At 42.6% G+C, this 18,265-nt stretch overlaps 1 protein-coding gene across 1 annotated transcript in view; it reads left to right on the plus strand.

The window, feature by feature from the left end:
• LOC308289227 (lissencephaly-1 homolog A-like) overlaps positions 1–18,265 on the plus strand; it is a 71,808-nt gene that overhangs the window by 11,709 nt on the left and 41,834 nt on the right. Inside the window, exon 2 of the mRNA XM_080730853.1 lies at positions 5,882–6,257. Coding sequence (XP_080586979.1) covers positions 6,226–6,257 — 32 coding nt within the window. The 5' untranslated portion in view covers positions 5,882–6,225. The remainder of the gene's footprint in view (positions 1–5,881; positions 6,258–18,265) is intronic.

The following is an 18,265-nucleotide window of genomic DNA, read 5'->3' on the forward strand; positions in this document are numbered from 1 at the left end:
TCCATGAACAAGGCTCATTAGAATTCCTGGCATGGCTTTCCGCTCTCCCACTGTTAAACTGTCAAAGAGAAAGACGCAGAGGGCCCTTTTTTTGTTGTTGTCCAGTGAAAATTTTTGTCTTCATGACTAACGACACTGTAACGGCGCTGAAGAACGTCCATGCCAACACTCAGAGCATTCATCGCTATTTCTCAAATGGGCTTCCTCCATTGTGTTGATTCTCGCTGGCAACACAAAGACATGAGAATCGATGGAAGGAAGACACATATCCCCTTTATTAACCATCAACTGGTAGATTTATAGGATGCAATGAGACTACTGCATCCAGCCCAGAGTCCCTGAACATCTAGACAAGACTAAAACATTTTTGTTTTACTGCTGAGCCAATTATCCTGATTGTATGATGGTGCAAACAGTGTGCCCACTGCTGAGGCACACAAATAAGATGTGCTGACACAGGCAGGGGGTGTCTTATACGCACGCACGCACGCACGCACGCGCACACGCACACGCACACACACACAGGGGGTCCTTCCAGTTACCAACAGCAGAGAGAGGGGAAATATCAACTTCATAGCAGATTACATCGTTACACCTACAGCCAGACCCGGGTTGGGAAAAATATGTTGATGTAGATCAAATGCTGTGTTCAGAGGTTTTGGATGGGGAATGTCAGCAAAAGCCCCTTCACAGCATTAACACTCTGCATTATACCACCACTGCACTCTCTTGGTTGATAACAGAATCATTTGACAGTGCCTAGTGATCTCTGGTGTGCTTGATAATCCACTCTGGGCCACATGTATCAAGGTGTGCCCTGTATGATGCATATCATATCAATGTACACAATTCAATTGCACTGTTATCATTAACTTGCACAATGTTACTTGCAGAAATGCACATCTAGATAAGTGTAATTGATGTGAGTGTAATAGTGTGTATATACAGTATGTATATGCCTTCTTGCACATTCAATAGTAAATTATTCTTCCCCCTTCTGCACTGCATTGGTTCATGCAGTAAACATATCTGCTATAGCAGTGCCCCAAAGGCAAAGAAAGGGCAGCCACTGAGGAGACAGGAAGGTGTATGGATTATAAACTGTCTGGAATTCAAACTGTAATGCTCTCTCCACTGTAGCAACACATGACTGGTATCACCATATAGAAAGAATGTGATGCCCAGACAGCAGACACTCTTTTTGCTTATTTTTTCATAATGATTTTCAGCAGAAGGGAAAATGTGCACTATTAAGCTGAAGAGAAATAGCTATTTCACATAATTATAATGGGCAGTATAGTGAATTCTTTTCTGACCTTGAGCAGAATACACCAATTTGTTAAACGTTGATGATGTTACAATGACATTTTATTAAACTTGAGTCAGAACACAGACTATTACACTGAGTGAAATGACGGCAAAGAATATCACATGTATAATCTTGCCTGTATGATCTCCTACAATTTACAATTTCTCCTCATGGCTTTTGGTCGCCAGAATAGAATACATTCTCAGGAAGCCTGTGTACTGTACAACACATCCAGAGTTTGGAGAGAGGTGGTGCAGCTTCTTGCGTCACGTTTCCTTTTCATTCATAGCTTGAGTAGTTGAGTACAGTAGTACACATGCTTGATACTGTACATCTGGCCTCTGGTCGGGGTACACAGACTGTCACCCAGCTACACCTGTTGTTGACCTGTGGCTGATAGCGTGTCTGCTCTGCTCTGCTGGCTGTGGATATGAAATGAACAACAATAACAACCACCCAGCTAACCTTTTCGTATTTTTTCTTTTTTTCAACAATGGATTTATTTTTTTAAATTTTCCATTATATATTGTAGGGTTTTCATTTATTTTCAATGGTCAACAATTTATAAATTAAGATTAAGTTGAATTCTGAATCAACTTTTGCCCTGTTGTCAAACGTCTTGTCATGGTGCAGATCAGGTTCAATACGTGGCCGTTTGGATGAGTTACCTCCAGGCCATCTCATTTGGGTGCATGTTTTTGAGATACGTCTCATGTAGCTCTTAGCTTGCATAGCTCGCACACACAATTTTGTCTCGAGGCTCCACAACGTTTCCCTTTACTGACCAAAAAAAACAAAGGATTTCCAATCCAAACAGGGCTTTGTAGATCACTCCGAGAGCTCTCTGAGAGAGTACACGTTTGAAGTTCCCCCACTCTCTCTCCATGGTAGAGCTGGCGTCAGAACTGTCTCCCATGCTGTTGTTGTTGAATCATTGGCTCTTTTTTGGAGCGGTGAAAGCGCTCCCAATAGACAGGTATGTCCGTGGGTATGTGGCTGGCTGGCTGGCCGTGTCCGTCCGTCCGTAGCCTGGCAATACCTTGAGTGGCCACACACAACACACTAGTTAAAGAGGGGCGCTGTTTTGTGCAGGCCAGGCACACTCACCACACACACACACACACGCACGCACGCACGCACGCACGCACGCGCGCACGCACGCACGCACGCACGCACGCACGCACGCACGCACGCACGCACGCACGCACGCACGCACGCACGCGCGACACACACACACACACAGGGTATAGCTGCTCAGATTCACCGCTCCACTTCGAACCGAGGTTTGATTTTTATCTCAATGAATAGTTCTGCCCTGCATTTCATTCGATTTTCACTTGGCTGTGAAATTCCTATGCCCTTCACGTAACAACAGCATTATGTATGCAGCCCAATTTCGACAGTGGAGGTGCTATCACCGCCATATGGGGAAAAAGGAAGAAGAAGAAATTATTTATATAATTGATTGACAGTGGAGGTGCTGTCACTGTCATATTATGGGGTAAAATGAAAAACTAAAGGAAGAAGAAATTAGGTATTACTGATATGATTGATTGAATACTTTATCAGAAATGTAAACAGACAAAGGCTAAAAGGATAACACAAAAAAGTCCTGGGTACTTGTTCCATTTTGGTCCTATTCAATTCATCAATATTGTGCCCCTTATCCTTGGCTCGCTGTGACAACTTAGCTTTTCTATTTGTGGACTTTTGCCAGGTGTTGACATCATGGTCCATAGGTCTGTTGGTGCTCAGGGCAGCCAACAGCTCTGATAACCTGTTCTGTTCTACTGCAACACCAAAGTGTCAAGTCCACCCCTGATAAGCATGTTATGGATACAGTAGAGTACATTATGTCATATGTCTAGGATAGGCATGGCCCTGCCTCTCTGCTTTGGATAAGTCTGGCATACTCCACAGTCCACATGTCCATACTTTGAGGAAAGGAAAGGAAGGTTGGTTTTGTGTACGGCTTTTCGATGAATCAAATAACTGAGAAGCATTTTCTTTTACAGCATCTAAAATATTTATCAACGAATCAATAACACTATTTTAACAACTAAATCAATTAGTCTGATTAATCACATAAGCCCTTTGTTGTACAACGGAATTGGCGTCACATGAAAATAGCCAATCTGACTACCAGTTTCTCTTGACACATTGAATCATACCATGTTGTGAACTTGTGAGCTTTGTAGATTGTCTATTTCAGGCATTTTCTTAATGTATTATTTTATTCATTTTTCGATTAACTCAATTAGATGAACTGTTCCATCCCTAGTTTTGTGTTTCTTTCTTATGCAGACGGCAACCATTCTGAATGATGACACTAAATGTGCCTCGGTTCCTACAGACCTAACCTAATGTCCCCTGTGTGCTATCTCTCATATGCTGAGGAGCAGGAGGAATGTGTTGAATGTTCCCTCTCCCTTGCAGTATATTCTAGGGTGTTTCCCAGTCCTCAGCCTGTTGTCTAGACACATTTCTCTGCTCTCAGCTACATTTCCCCACACAATTCACTTCCATATTGAACTAATACCTACTAATTGTCTTCTTGACATGTTGCTGAAAATCTGATAATGGCGTTAGGTGAATTTAATTAAATGAATATATGTATGGCCCAATATACATGGCTTAACAATAAACTATCTTTTACTGAAATACCAGTCAGAAACAGAATAGATTGTAGTGCCGTCACCATCAGCATCAGCATCAGTGCCAACTGTTGAAAGTAAACGATAGGTGGGGAAATTAATTAATTTGACAAAAAAAAGTAGCCGTTACTTTCATGGCTGTGCTGCTGTGTCCGTGTCCCGTTTTCCCCTTTTCCGTTGGCGAGGTGGGAAGTGAAGCTGCTGCTGGCTGCGAGAATCTGGGTCAGCCTCCTCTTCTCTCTGCATGTGTTTGGAGAATTCCTTGTACTGAAGGCGTCGGCCACAGGGCTGTGATGAGACTAGTGACAAGGCAGCACAGGCTTTAACTGTCAGAGTAGGAATTAGGTAGCTGTGTGTGACTGGAATGCAAAAGAGGGATGTATGGGTTAAGACAGGGGTCTTCAACGTTTTCAGGCCGGGGACCCCCAAACTGATGGGTAGATGGAGCAGGGACCCCCTACCACCTCGTAGGGTGGGGGGGTCGGGGCTACGACATATTTTTTATTTTAAACATGTACAAGTTACAGCGAGCAGGGTGGGCCGTACCACTACCATTTCTAAACATACTACTTATTAACTGAGAACCAATGTCAATAATATCAACAATCTGTCAATTGCATAGTAATCATGTATTCAAGCTATTCAAAATGGATAGAATCATGATTTATTTGTTTAACATAAATGTGAAAAATGGAAAAAAAAAAAAGAAAACATTTTTTGAAATCTTTTTTTTTTTTTTTTTTTTGCAATAATTTCGCGGACCCCCTGCAGTACCTCCGCGGACCCCCTAGGGGTCGCGGACCCCCTGTTGAAGACCCCTGGGTTAAGAGATAAAACAACTGATCGATGGGATCATAGGATGTGTGTGTGCTGCCTGTTGGCTAGAGTAGACAATATAAATCCTGGTGTTGAGGCCTGCTGTGTGTCCACATAATCATTCTGTGTGAATCAACGTCTTCTGAATCATTACATCAGGGTCTACTCTGGGGCTGGGCCACCACCTATCTTTCATCTTTGAGGTGGTCAGGTTGGGCTATTGAGATGCAACCGTTATTAAACGTCACTGTTTGATATGCATCAACACTTTTCTCTCCAGATATTGACTTATCCTATCTATGCTATTATTCTAATTAGCAGCTTATAGCAATAGTGATTTTTTACAGTCTTGCACTATCACTAGGTGATCACGCCAGCCCCGGAAGACGGTTAAAGGTGATACACATGCATTTAAAAAGTATTTATGTCATATTGTTTATGTACCAAAAACGTTTTTCAAAAGGTTTGAGGCTAAATTACCACTCCTGAATAGAGAGTCTCTCTCATTTTTGAATGGCTCTCAGAGCATTTCAGCTGCAGTACCACCTTTGGCCTGAACTGCGCCACCCCCCCCCCCCCCCCCCCAAAATCTTTTGAAAAAAAAAAATTGAATTTTTTTTTGTGATGACATCACAATCGGCAGATGACGTCACAATCGGCAGCAAATCTGGATAGCCTGTTTTGAGAACCCGTGGGATACTTTTAACCTTCGCCTTCTCAAAACCAGAGAAAGACACAACGGTCAGAAATTGGACTTTGTGAGGATAGAAGGTGCTAGTGGGACCCCAAAAAAAGGTTTTAAAATAGGAAAAGTGAAATTTCATGGTGTATCACCTTTAACTGATCATGTGCCCCCAAAACCCCCTGCGCTAGACAGTCAAGTCTTCATGGTTTCAAAAAAAGCAAAAATATGTCCAGATGCCTGCGTTCTCATGTGAATGTGAACCCATGCAAGATGATGATGATGCTCTCTCCTGGCCTATGAACATGTTCACCCCCATCCATCCATCCATCCAGCCGTTCATATTTTATGCCGTCATCATGCATACTTAACGCTGTTACTGACCTTCTATTTTCTTTGTCCTCTCCTCCTCCTCACCAGATGCAGTGTAGGCCTGGCTGGTGACTGGTTCTGCAGGCTGTCCACTCGTCTTGTCCCTGGAGCCAACGAGCCAGTTGTGGGGGACGGAGTCCTGTGGTGTCCCCCCCCCTCCCTCCCTTCCTTCCTTCAAGTCTGAGGCTTTATCTGGACCTAACAAACTAACTTTAAACCACTGGAGTGCAGAACTTTGGGACATCTGGTCCAGTGTTGTTTTTGGATCAGCACCGCTCGCCATCTCCTGACGGAGGAGGGAGGAGAGCGAAGCAGCTGCAAGCCACGCCACGCTTCCCTTCCACTTTTTGATCACCTGACCTCCCTGGCCCCGCCCACACTGCCCCGTCACAATGGTGCTGTCACAACGGCAACGAGATGAACTGTAAGTCGTCGCCAACCGTGTCTCACAAAATCTGTTTGGGGAAAAAGCGACATTCCATAATTAAGCTAAAACTGTAGCCACTAGCCACAAGCCTAAAGCCTCGGTTATACTTGTGTGCCGGTGTCGCACTCAGTAAATAGCAGATCTACAAGCTCACAACGCGCCACGGATGTGACGTGTTGTGAGCTTGTACTGTGTATCTGCTATTTACGGCATGCAACACCATACATAAAGTATACATCAGGCCTTAAATGTGCGCCGGTGTCATGCACCGAAAATAGATCTATACAGCTCACAGTGTGTTTTTGGTGCATTTCCGACACCATGTGCAACCAAGTACAAATCGGTTGTCATGCTCCTTTTTACCTTACATCTGCTAGCTGCTTTGCTTCCTGATATCTTTGCTCACCCAGTACATTACCATCAGTTATTATAACTCTTGACCTGTAATCAAATGAGAAAAAAACCCATGCAAAACGAGGCAAGCCGCTGTTCTGGTACCAATAATGACTGAGTCAGTGAGCTTGCTGAATGTCCTTTATAAAAGCCTTGTGGTATATGTGCTCAATAGGCTCTGTGCATGTCTGTAGTCCCCGGTTTCCAGAATGTGGTACTTTACGTACTGTTTATAGTGTGTCCTCCTGTTCCGGTTGAGTTTCTATGTCTTCATGTGATTGGCTTGGCAACAGGTTTTGACCTGGAAACGGGAGCTTTTTTCAGAGAGACTAATCAGGAGAAAATCTACTTTATTATCAACCTTTCTCTGTCCCAGCAACACACTTGGACGGAGCTCACTTAGGAGACCATTTGTGGGATTTATGTCCCATTTCACCTTTAGTGGTTCCACTTGGGATGGCGTATCTTTAATAATTGAATATCTTTGCTACAGCTAAGCACCGAGTCTATCCATGCACCTGTGCTCAAGCTAAATGGAGACTCTTGGGGAGTACTTGAGCGCTACAATAGAGCTTCTGGCTCCCCTTGCAAAATATGCAAACCACCCATGCTTTGTTAAAAACTACTTGATTCAGAGACATACAAAGCGACACATTTAAGTGTGAGAGCAGGGAACAGAATCAATGAATCAATGAGCATGTAAGGGCTCCTAAGATCCCATGAGGCTCACAGCCCAAATGTATTGATCCTCCCCCTGTCTGCTCCCAAAAAGGATTCAGCCATTACTCAGAAGAACACCCGCTTTCACCTTTTTATGAAGGGGGAGAGTGAAAATACATATATCTGCAAGAAAGAAATGCTTTGGTTATTCCTGGAAAAAGTGAAGTTTCGAAAATATTTTCTGTGCCAATTCTCAGGCCACAACTTTGTAATATTATAATATATTTTCTTTGCCAATTCTCAGACCACAACTTTGTAATATAATTATAATATATAGCGTTGCTGTTGGGCAGAAACCTCTTATTTCACTTTTTGAGATTTTTCGTAAATTCACACCCTATTTGATCATACTACAGCGTCACACAAAAGCATCAAAAGTAGCAGATCCACAAGCTTGCAGCGCAACGTATTTTGAGCTTGTCGATCTTCTAGGCAACCAAGTTTGGGCGCACAGACAAAGCGATATCTGCATCATGTGTCTGTGCAGTGATGTGTTTGGATCAAGGGGAAAAAAGTGAGAGATGCTGATAACAGGGCACAGGGCGAGGTGCGGCTTCAGCCCTCCTGAGTCTGTGAGCTTTGTAATTAACCCCTGAGGTGGAGCAGACGATGGTTAAAGACAGAAGGGAAGGAGATTGGAGGAAAGAAACGCGCCAAAGGTTGCTCGTTTAATTAGCACTCTGTAATGAAGTGCATCGGTGCGACAACAACGGAGATTACATGGCTGGTTTACATCCATAATATCAGAGAGCATGTATTTGTGTTAATTAATCTTATTGGTGTAAAGATCAAGCTTGTATTTGCGTTGGAAATGAGCTGAGTTGTCTTTAGGAGTGGGTGTTTTCTGTCTTGTCCCTTCCACTCATTAAGAATGCAGTAGCGCTCACATGACAAGGCACTTGTCATTCCCAACAATGTGTTTCTCTGTGTTGTTAGATTAGCTTGGCGCACCGAGGCCGTTGGTATGGAGAGTTCTATTGGAATGCTAATCTCCTGTGCTCCCCTCTATTCACAACAAGCTCTTCCATTTCATTCTTTTACTCCTTTCCTCTTCTGTTGCATAACCTTCCAGCCTTGTAACTTATACAGGAAACCAGTGTTTTGAACCACTGGGCCATGTGAGCAGCAACGTTCAGGCTCTTCTGTTGCATTCCGTCTATAATGTCAGAGCTGTCTGTAGGCCTGGCTACTGGCAGTTTCTCCTCATGATGCTCTTGACAATGAAGCACTACCCAAATTCCAGTCACCACCCAGCCGACGGCTTCCTGGAACCCCATTTTGATTGGTGCAATTAAGATAACTAGCCCTTACCCGTTCAAAGATATGAGCTCTGAAATGATGTGCAGTGTGTGGGTTATGGGGTGTGCACTGTGCACACAGTATATGAGGGATGGAAAGTAACTTTAACTGGTGCTTACATGCTAGATGCAGAATAGATAAGCCTCATGCTAGATGCAGAATAGATAGTAGTAGATACACCATAAAAATGCTAATATACAGCATACGATTTGAAAGTGACAAACGGACTTCACAGTTATGTTAGGTGTGTTCATATGCTAATGGTGATGCGATTTCAGATCAATTGCTCCAGCCACTGAGGAGAAACGCTGTGACAGACAAGTGGAAAATTATATGTTTGATGAAGCAGGGAAGACACAAGTGTTTGCCCTCCACCCGTTTTTAAGTTTGAGCCCCCTTCTCTGTTGATCATGGTTTGTATACTGGTCGGTTACAGAAAAGACGATCACAAATGGTCCATCTTCCACCACTTTGTTTCTGAACAACATATCTCAAAAACGATTGGCAGCCATGTGACCCCATGGCCTTTCCTACTGCACCTCCTGACCTTTCGGCAACATTTATATTCACGGTTCAATATGACAATGTGATGATTTGTTTTGGTGTGACATACAATGCTTTGCACGGCAGTGCACGCGCACACACTGCTGCCCCAGTGCCCAATAGTTATTATTGGAGCAAAGTAGAACACTGCAGTCCAAAAACAGTACAGTGTTCTTTGTCTTTAAGTGGCTGCTGTTTTGTCAGCATCTCAGTCAGATGCTCTGATGGCGCAGCATCTTCCCAACAAGTCTATTTTTATGAGCACAACCGATGAAAAGCTCATTTGTGTTGGTGTCCAGGGTCAGAGGATCGGTCCCCTCGAGGCCCCCTGGAAAAATAGACTGAGTAGGAGAGAGCGGTAGGCAGGCACCCAGCCATGTGCAAGATGTGCTTCCTTCACCAAAGCCCCTTTCACAGTATCCCAGAGACATCCTCCTCAGTTTGCTCCACGTCTTTAAGCCAAAAGATGTTTCATGTGACTCCGCTCCTTTAACAGATTCCCACAGCTGTAAAAATGATTAGGTAATAGAATGAGCGCTAACCTCTTAAACCCTTATGTTATGCTTTGTTTACCAGGGTCCCACAGAGGTCTTTACTTGGCGCCCTCTTTTTTTTGCCTCTGCACACCGACTCTCTTTGAAAATAGCGAGGCTACAAACTCATAATGCATTACTTTGCAAACCGAGCTCGTAGATTGTCTATTTCCACAGAGTTTGCCTCTATTATGACAGAAGCAGTGACAACGCTGTAGGACCATAACCACACCCCTAGCGTCCCTGTACTGGGACGAAAAGAGCAGATCTACAAGCTCACAACACGCTGTGAGCTATAGATCGGATATTTTTGGTATAAAGCAGGGGTCTTAAGCGTTTTTCAACCCAAGGACCCCTTGGCTGAGAGAGATGAAGCAGGGACGCCCCACTACCTATACTGTATAAAATTGTTGCAAATTAAACTTTCTGATTTCATAGATTGCTTCATAGACTTGTTTGACAGCACAGTACTGTAATCAGTGTTGTCAATTCATGTTTCTAAACTCTAAGCACTTAGTAAACTTGACTTTTGCCTCTGTATGTCTGCTAATTTTCCTTTTACACCAAATCTCTCTTCACCAGGAAAACCCCATAACAAGGGGGTTTTATAGACCTTTTTCAGAGTGCTGCTGTGTTGCTGTGCGAAGCGGTACCGCTTGACACTGCAGTTGTGGTTGCCGCTCTGGTTTAAGTGGTTAAGGAGACCAAAACATTGGTCTTCAAAACCACCACTGCTTTTACATCTTGCTGCTCATTAGAATTATACAAACATAGTGTAAGTCAACAATTTGATCATAATTAAAACCCAACAAAGACCAAGTCATTAGCTATATGTACCAACTGTGGAGAGATTTAGTAAGCCAACCACTCCAACATACTGTAAGTCAAACACAAGTGCACACAAACGAATCGGCACTGCCCAAAGCAAAAACAAATAATCTAGGTATTTATTACTGGACTTCAATGATATGATATGATATGATATGATAATCAGGGTTTTCTGGAGCTGTGCGAGAAAAAATGTCAGACTTCAATACCTCCAAATCCAAATACATAATTCCTACATACTTTAGCTATGATTGAATATGTCTATGGTTTCACACTTGTTATTTTATATTTTTAAACGTAGCAACAGTAATAAAAAAAAAGAACAGCACATTATAGGTAAATAGTGTTCTTATTTTACATTCCACAGACCAGAAGACAGCGCAGTGGCCACGTTCAGGTGTTTAGACAGATATCTCGTGTTGTGTTTATAGACATTTGTGTCCCCTCTCAAATTGCACTTGCCCTGTCGGGCAACCTGAAGGCCAACTTCACCTGCCCTGACGTTTTATTTACCTGCCGGGGGCAGGTGGGCAAGCCTTAGTGTCAATGCCTGGATATGATATGATATAGTACTTTATTGTCAGTTCACACTGAAATTTGTCTTACGACACAGCAGTCATGTATTCAAAACATATATACAAACATTTGTAATACATCAAGGCATACGTGACACGCTGAGTCGCGGTGCAGCCCCTGTACCAGCGCACCAAATCACAACATCAGAACAAATTCTGTCCTTGTTGCCGTCTGTTGCAGCTATATACATTATGGAAACTACAGCTGCCAGTCCATTTAAAATTTGTACCTCAAAGAGCCATCAAGGTGGTCATCTGTCACTGTGACTTGAAAGGCACAGAACACACACAACCTCCACGACAACATCCATCACGTCCATCATATTCCATATGTTCCTGCACAGTGTTTGCTGGTGAATGAATGATGATATCCATTTAGGGGGTGGGTGCCATCCATCCTTATGCAAATACAATTTTCAAGTCAACGTAGTGTCCCTATTTTGGGCATGTATTACAGGTAAAAAAGGGGTTTAAAGCTGGTTGCACACTGCTGCGTTTTTCGGGCCGAATATCGGAGTGAATTTCGGAGAGCGTGAATAAAAAAATCAACCTCACGTTATGTCAGTCAAGTTTGCACACTGCTGCCCGTTTCGCGCACCACTCCGTCCCTTGCTCTCTCTATCTCTCTCTCTCTCCTTGCCCTGAAAAACGCATTTCGCAACGAAAAACGCAGCAGTGTGCAACCACCTTGAGTGGTTACGTTTTTTTTAATTTTATTTTACACTGCTTTTATTTTTGTAATCATCTCCAGGACAACAGGACGACGATTAATTTCTAGCCCTGGGCCCCATTGTGTTATGTGGGTTCCAGAGAGTACTAGCTTCTGGCTTTAGCAGTGCTCCTTGGGTGTGGCAGGTTGCAACTGAGGGAGGCCACACTGCTTGGGCTTACACACATTTTTTATACACACACATGCACACCGTAAGCCTAAAGCCAAAAAATAGATCTACAAGCTTATGTAGATCGGCTATTGTCCATTTTGCGACATCACCACACCACTAAGCAGGGGAAACTCTAACCATAACACCTAACCCTGACCCCTAAAATGTCTAACATTAACCTGAATATTTTCCTAATTGTCTATATATTGTTTAATGTTTAACCATAAAACAAATCTTTTCTTGTTGGTACCAGCAAAATGGTCCTCAATGTCCATTTCTCAAATTCTACTATACTTGTGGGGTCATGGTCCGCAACGCACGCACACACGCATGCATGCACAACACATGCTCCACACGCACTCTTCCCATGGTGTGTTCCATACTGAGACTTGGGTTCTTGGGCAGAATGGGCACTGTGTATTTTATGTGGCCAAATGCATGTGAAGGTGTTGTTACAGTCAACAGTATGGATGTAATCACGGACGGACGGACGGACGGACGGACGGACGGACGGACGATGGCAACAAGCCTTTCTGTTCTGTGTTTCTCTTGGAAAGGAGAGCTCAACCTCACTCACTTAGTTCTCACACCAAAGAAGAAAAGGAGCAGTTAATGCCTTGCATAAGCTATGAACATGGTTCTTGCGATGGATGTTATGTCAATGTTTCCATTGGCTACAGCATCGGTTATGATATGCTGCTTTGTTCATTTTGGCTGATGATGGCAGAGTATCTAGAAATCCTATTGTAGCCGATGGTTACTATTTCCTTGAGATTTTCCCGAGTTATGTTCCCTCTAGTCTCCCATAGCCAGACAACTATTCCACAATCTCCGAATGCTATATATAGAGTCTGGAAGACTGGAACTATACCTCCCGAAATCCGAGTAATGGAAGCTGGCATTACCGTTACGAAAATATATTTTTGTATTTGTTTCTGCTACTCGGCAAGCTATTTATGCTTAGATGATTTTAATTTATACTAGGATACATTTGCGTGACTGTAAAGATGAAACAGAAGTGGGGAGGAGGCTTCACATCCGCATTATATTTTACTCATGATCAGGGCTCCAGACTGTATAAACGGAAGCATTAGAAAATTGTGTGAGGTAACAGTCTGGCCATGCGAGTTGTATACATGTATGTAAAGCCACTGTTCTGTGTTCTCGACCTGGGGACCCCCAGCGGTCCTTGAAGGAGTGGTGCTTTCTAGGTGGTAGTTGGAAACCAATGGAAGTCAAAAATCTACAAATGGAAGCAAATAAACCCTTTCCATCACAAAGTGACATGTTGTGAGCTTGTAGATGTGCTATTTTCTAAAATACCTTCCTATAATGACATGCCAAAAATGGGGACGCCAGGTTGAAAGTGGTTAAACACTTGTGTATATCAATGTGTTAAAGGTTAACACACATAAAATGGAAGATATATTCTCAAATAAATAGTTTTCAGGGATCAACCAGGGGAAGGATGGAGTTTACATTTAAGGTCTTTGTGTGCAGTGCTAAATGCTGAGCCAGCTGTCATGTCTGCACATTAATTTACAGCACAGCGCACAAGCTTCTCTTAAAATATGCATGGACATACTGAACTATTTCTTTTCTCTCTCTCTCTCTCTCTCTCTCTCTCTCTCTCACTCACTCACTCACTCACTCACTCACTCACTCACTCACTCACTCACTCACTCACTCACTCACTCACTCACTCACTCACTCACTCACTCACTCACTCACTCACTCACTCACTCACTCACTCACACACACACAAACAAGAGATTTTACTTGGGATTTGGCAGACTGGGAAGAAACTTGGACTGCAACTACCAGTTATCATCTTGGCGATTATTCTATTTATTGCTTTTTTTTAAAAATTAATCGAATAATAAAGAAGTGTGTTATTTTTTAACATCTCTAAGCTGCTTGTGAGCTGGTATATCTGCTATTTTCGGTATTTAGGAAAATCGATTATTATCATTGATTTAAATCGATTAGTTTAGGTAACTAGTTTATTGCACTCCTAAACCTTTTTGTCAGTTTGGTCAAAAGTGAGTGCTGCCTTGTCCTGTGCTTGTTATGTTAGATAAAAAAAGAGCTCATACTTCTACTGCCTCACCATGTACTGAGTTAACCCATTTAGGCCTGAACACATTATGACGCAATATTTTATGCTTTAAATATAAAAAAAATAGCAGATATACAAGCTCACAGCGCGGCACCGAGTGCCGCGCTGCGAGCTTGTAGATCCGCTATTTTTGAAAAATCGTGAAAATTAGAATTTTGACCCAATTCTATAAGTGTCTTTTGAATCCTTCTAAGATTTTTGGAAAAAACCTATGTTTCTATGTCAGCAATCTGACCAGCCATCGTCAAAGAAAAGGTCCTTTTCACTTAACTGGAGCTCAGTTAGTCTGTTCTTGAGAGACTACTATCTATGTCAGTGGTTCTCAAACCTTTTCATGTGAAGGACCCCCAAAATGATATTTATTTGGCCACGGACCCGCATCTCAAAATATTTAGTTCCAGGGACCACCCAGAAGCAAAATCAGAGTTACAAACGTTCGCTTTGAAAATACATGTATTCAAAGATTTGCACACATTTTCACGACTTTTTCAAAAATAGCAGATCTACAAGCTCGCAGCGCGGCACTCGGTGCCACGCTGTGAGCTTGTATATCTGCTATTTTTTAATAGTTAAAGCATGCAATACTTTTAGGCCTAGTAAATGGGTTCATTTATGATTGTTCTGCCTCACCATGCACTGAGTTAATGTATGGTGGCCGGTTAGTAAGATGAGCATCCCTATAAGAGGCTTTTCTGGGAGCAGCAGACTGCATTAAAAGTGGGAAGTAACCAGCGGGCAGAATTGATAAGGATCCCCACCGTTTCTGTTCATCTATACCTCCTTTTCATAGATTAATTCTGCACCAGCAGTCTAAGCCTAAGTGATTAATGGCTGCAGGTGACACTTTAATATACCAGTGTCTTAACCAAGCCCCCAGAACCCTGGGGGCGCTTTGAAGCAAAAAGTACATGGTGGCCGTTTGAGGTACTGCAGTTGGGTCAACTATTCAAACAGAGGCAGATAGCCCCCCGCTACCCCCGCCTCCCCGTTTCTCGCTCCCCGACCATCGTGATTGGCTAAGAGGCCAAATAGTTGACCCACTACGTCACGTTTCAGAGGCGTTTCAAACGCGGAAGTACGCTTCATGCGCTGGGTGAGCAACTCAATGCAATTGGACGGGCGGGGATATCAGTTGCCCTCTCTATTATTATTATAGCTCTATGGTCTTAACCCATTTAGAACGGGTACACATTTTGTGTATCATTATTTTATGCTTTAACTATTGACTATTGATAACTTTAACCCATTTAGGCCTAGAATTAGAAGGATTCAAAAGACACTTATAGAATCGGGTCAAAATTCTAATGTTCACGACTTTTCAAAAATAGCAGATCTACGAGCTCGCAGCGTGCCGCGCTGTGAGCTTGTATATCTGCTATTTTTCAATAGTTAAAGCATAAAATAATGATACACAAAATGTGTACCCGTTCTAAATGGGTTAATATAGCAGGGTCTTAATCAGTGAGGCTCTGGGCTTCTCTAACCACCCAGATGAGAAAACAGGTGAATTCTGATACAGTTGTTATGGAGATCCCAGCAGCAGCAATGCTCAGAGAATCCACCCACTCCTGTCATATGATTGGTGCCTAGCTGGTCTAACAACAGGTTTCTTCTTTCCCCCTGACCTGTTATCATCAGTTAAGTACATACAGTAAAGCCATTAGACGAGAAGAAGAAGAGGCTTATTGCTGCCGGTCTTCGTCAGGCTTTGAAGTAAAAAAAAAAAGAAAATTCCCATTTATGCACTTTTACAATATGGCTCTGCAGGAGTATACTGGAGATGGAAGGGAAGTCTGCACACTGTTCTCAGTTCCCAGTAGAATCTCTTTATTCAGGGTCGATACATGTTTCTACTGGTAGCTAAGAACAGTGTGAGGGCTAACCGACTTCCCTTAATCCCTTCCTTCTCCAGTGTATGCATTGTTGTTCAGCACCTGTACATTGTTGTTGGGATGTGCGCGCTTCCCTTTGGATTCCATTTTTGCAGGATTCTAGCCTTCTATATAAGTGTGTGCTTGCATGTCGTGTGTGTGTGTGTATCTGTTGTTTCCAGACCTATGAGGTTTTACAACTTTTGAAAAGTAACTTTAATCTTGGAATTGAAGTACAATGGGGCTCTGGTTGGCTTTCCCAAAAACGTGGAGTCATACATTGTAGATGACTAACGTCACAGAAAGTCCGAGAATCACATTGGAGCCACGCCGTTCCAATTTGGAATTGTGGATCCCGAGATCCACATGATTCCATCATTTCCTCCCCCTCCTCCCAGTCCCAACCATTCGCAGCCCAATCCCAATTTCATATTTTGTTAGCAGAAGTCTCATTCCCGAAGACGCAAAGCAATGGGAGTATTAAATTATTAGCCAGGCTGATGCTCTCTCCTCGTATTGCTCCAAAGACAAACATATTATTGAATTTTCACCAGCGATAATGGAGTACTTATTCATCCAGTGACCTTGTCTACTTTGTTGCCATGTCTGCTTATTATAAGTGACTTGTTGTTATGTCACTTGTAAATATTGGCAGTTGCGTTTTTTTTTGGGGGGGGGGGGCTTGTTGTTAAAGTGTAGTTGCTTATATGGGCTGGTTTCCTAAAGTTGTTTAAACCAGTGGTTCTTAAACATTTTCATGTCAACATGTCAAGGACCCCCAAATCCATATCTAATTGTCCACGGACCCCCCACCCCCATCCCATTTAGAAAAATATTCAAATGTTGTTTTTTTACAAATGGCAAATCTCCAATGCAATGTATCGTGAGCTTGTAGATCGTCTATTTCCAAATAGCCGATGCATATATAGATTCCAACTAAAGTAGCCTTCTTATTTTGGTCTTGTTTTCATATAGACCTGGTTGCTTGTTTATCTCGCAAAATCTGGCAACCCTGCTGGTGTGTTGTGAACAGTGTTCAGAGAGACGGTGGTTACATCACTGCACACCCTGCCCTGCGGCCCGGCCCAGCCCAGCTCCGCTGTTTTTATTGGCATTCCAGCGGCCAGCTGAAGGTGCCTGGAATGAGAGGACGTCACTCCACTGACATCAGCCTCCATTTAAAAAAAAGAATTAACCTGGAAACATTCATGTCCCATGAGAGGAAAACAAACACATTGCTGCTGCTGCCCCAACAGGTTCTATTACACCTGGTAACAATAACTGTACGTTTGTGTATCATCACAGTGTATTGTTACTTTTACTTTATAAGTCATCTTTTTGGGTCCTATTACGATCGTTGGCGAACCTCTGACCGCCAGTATTTGTCATCAAAATGCCAAATCAATTGAAAACCATATCTTTTATTAAAGTTTCAATTTGAGATTGATAATTATTTTAAGTAAACTTCAATGTAGAAAATTACACTTTAATACATTCAACAATCAAACAATAAAAATTATATAACGCACACATACTGAACTTTATTCATATATAGCTCTGTTAATCTATAAGCTGACAACACAAACGCGTACAGTATAATGACATGCCCAAAATGGGGACAAAGGTCAAATAATGACTTGTATATTGGCCAAACCGATCGGCCCGGGGCTCTAGTACATGTAATACAGTTGTATTTGTTTATCACGGTGAATCGTTACATTAATTTACGTACGAACGCACCCATGCACACATCAGCACATATGTAATTGAAGTGCAATGGGGCTCTGGTTGGCTGAAACCTTTCCCAAAAGTGTGGAGTCATACATTGTAGATGACTGACGTCACATGATGTCCGAGAATCACATTGGAGCCACGCCGTTCCAATGTGGATCCCGAGATCCACATGATTCCAAAAAATTACACTTAAATACATTCAACAATCAAACAATAAAAATTATATAACGCACACATACTGAACTTTATTCATATATAGCTCTGTTAATCTATAAGCTGACAACACAAATGCGTCAAGAGTACAGTACAGTATAATGACATGCCCAAAATGGGGACAAAGGTCAAATAATGACTTGTATATTGGCCAAACCGATCGGCCCGGGGCTCTAGTACATGTAATACAGTTGTATTTGTTTATCACGGTGAATCGTTACATTAATTTACGTACGAACGCACCCATGCACACATCAGCACATATAGAATATGGAAACGCACAGTGTCGGAACGTG

The sequence above is a fragment of the Nannobrachium achirus genome (genome assembly GCF_963921795.1).
Source record: "Nannobrachium achirus genome assembly, chromosome: 8".
NCBI lineage: Eukaryota > Metazoa > Chordata > Actinopteri > Myctophiformes > Myctophidae > Nannobrachium > Nannobrachium achirus.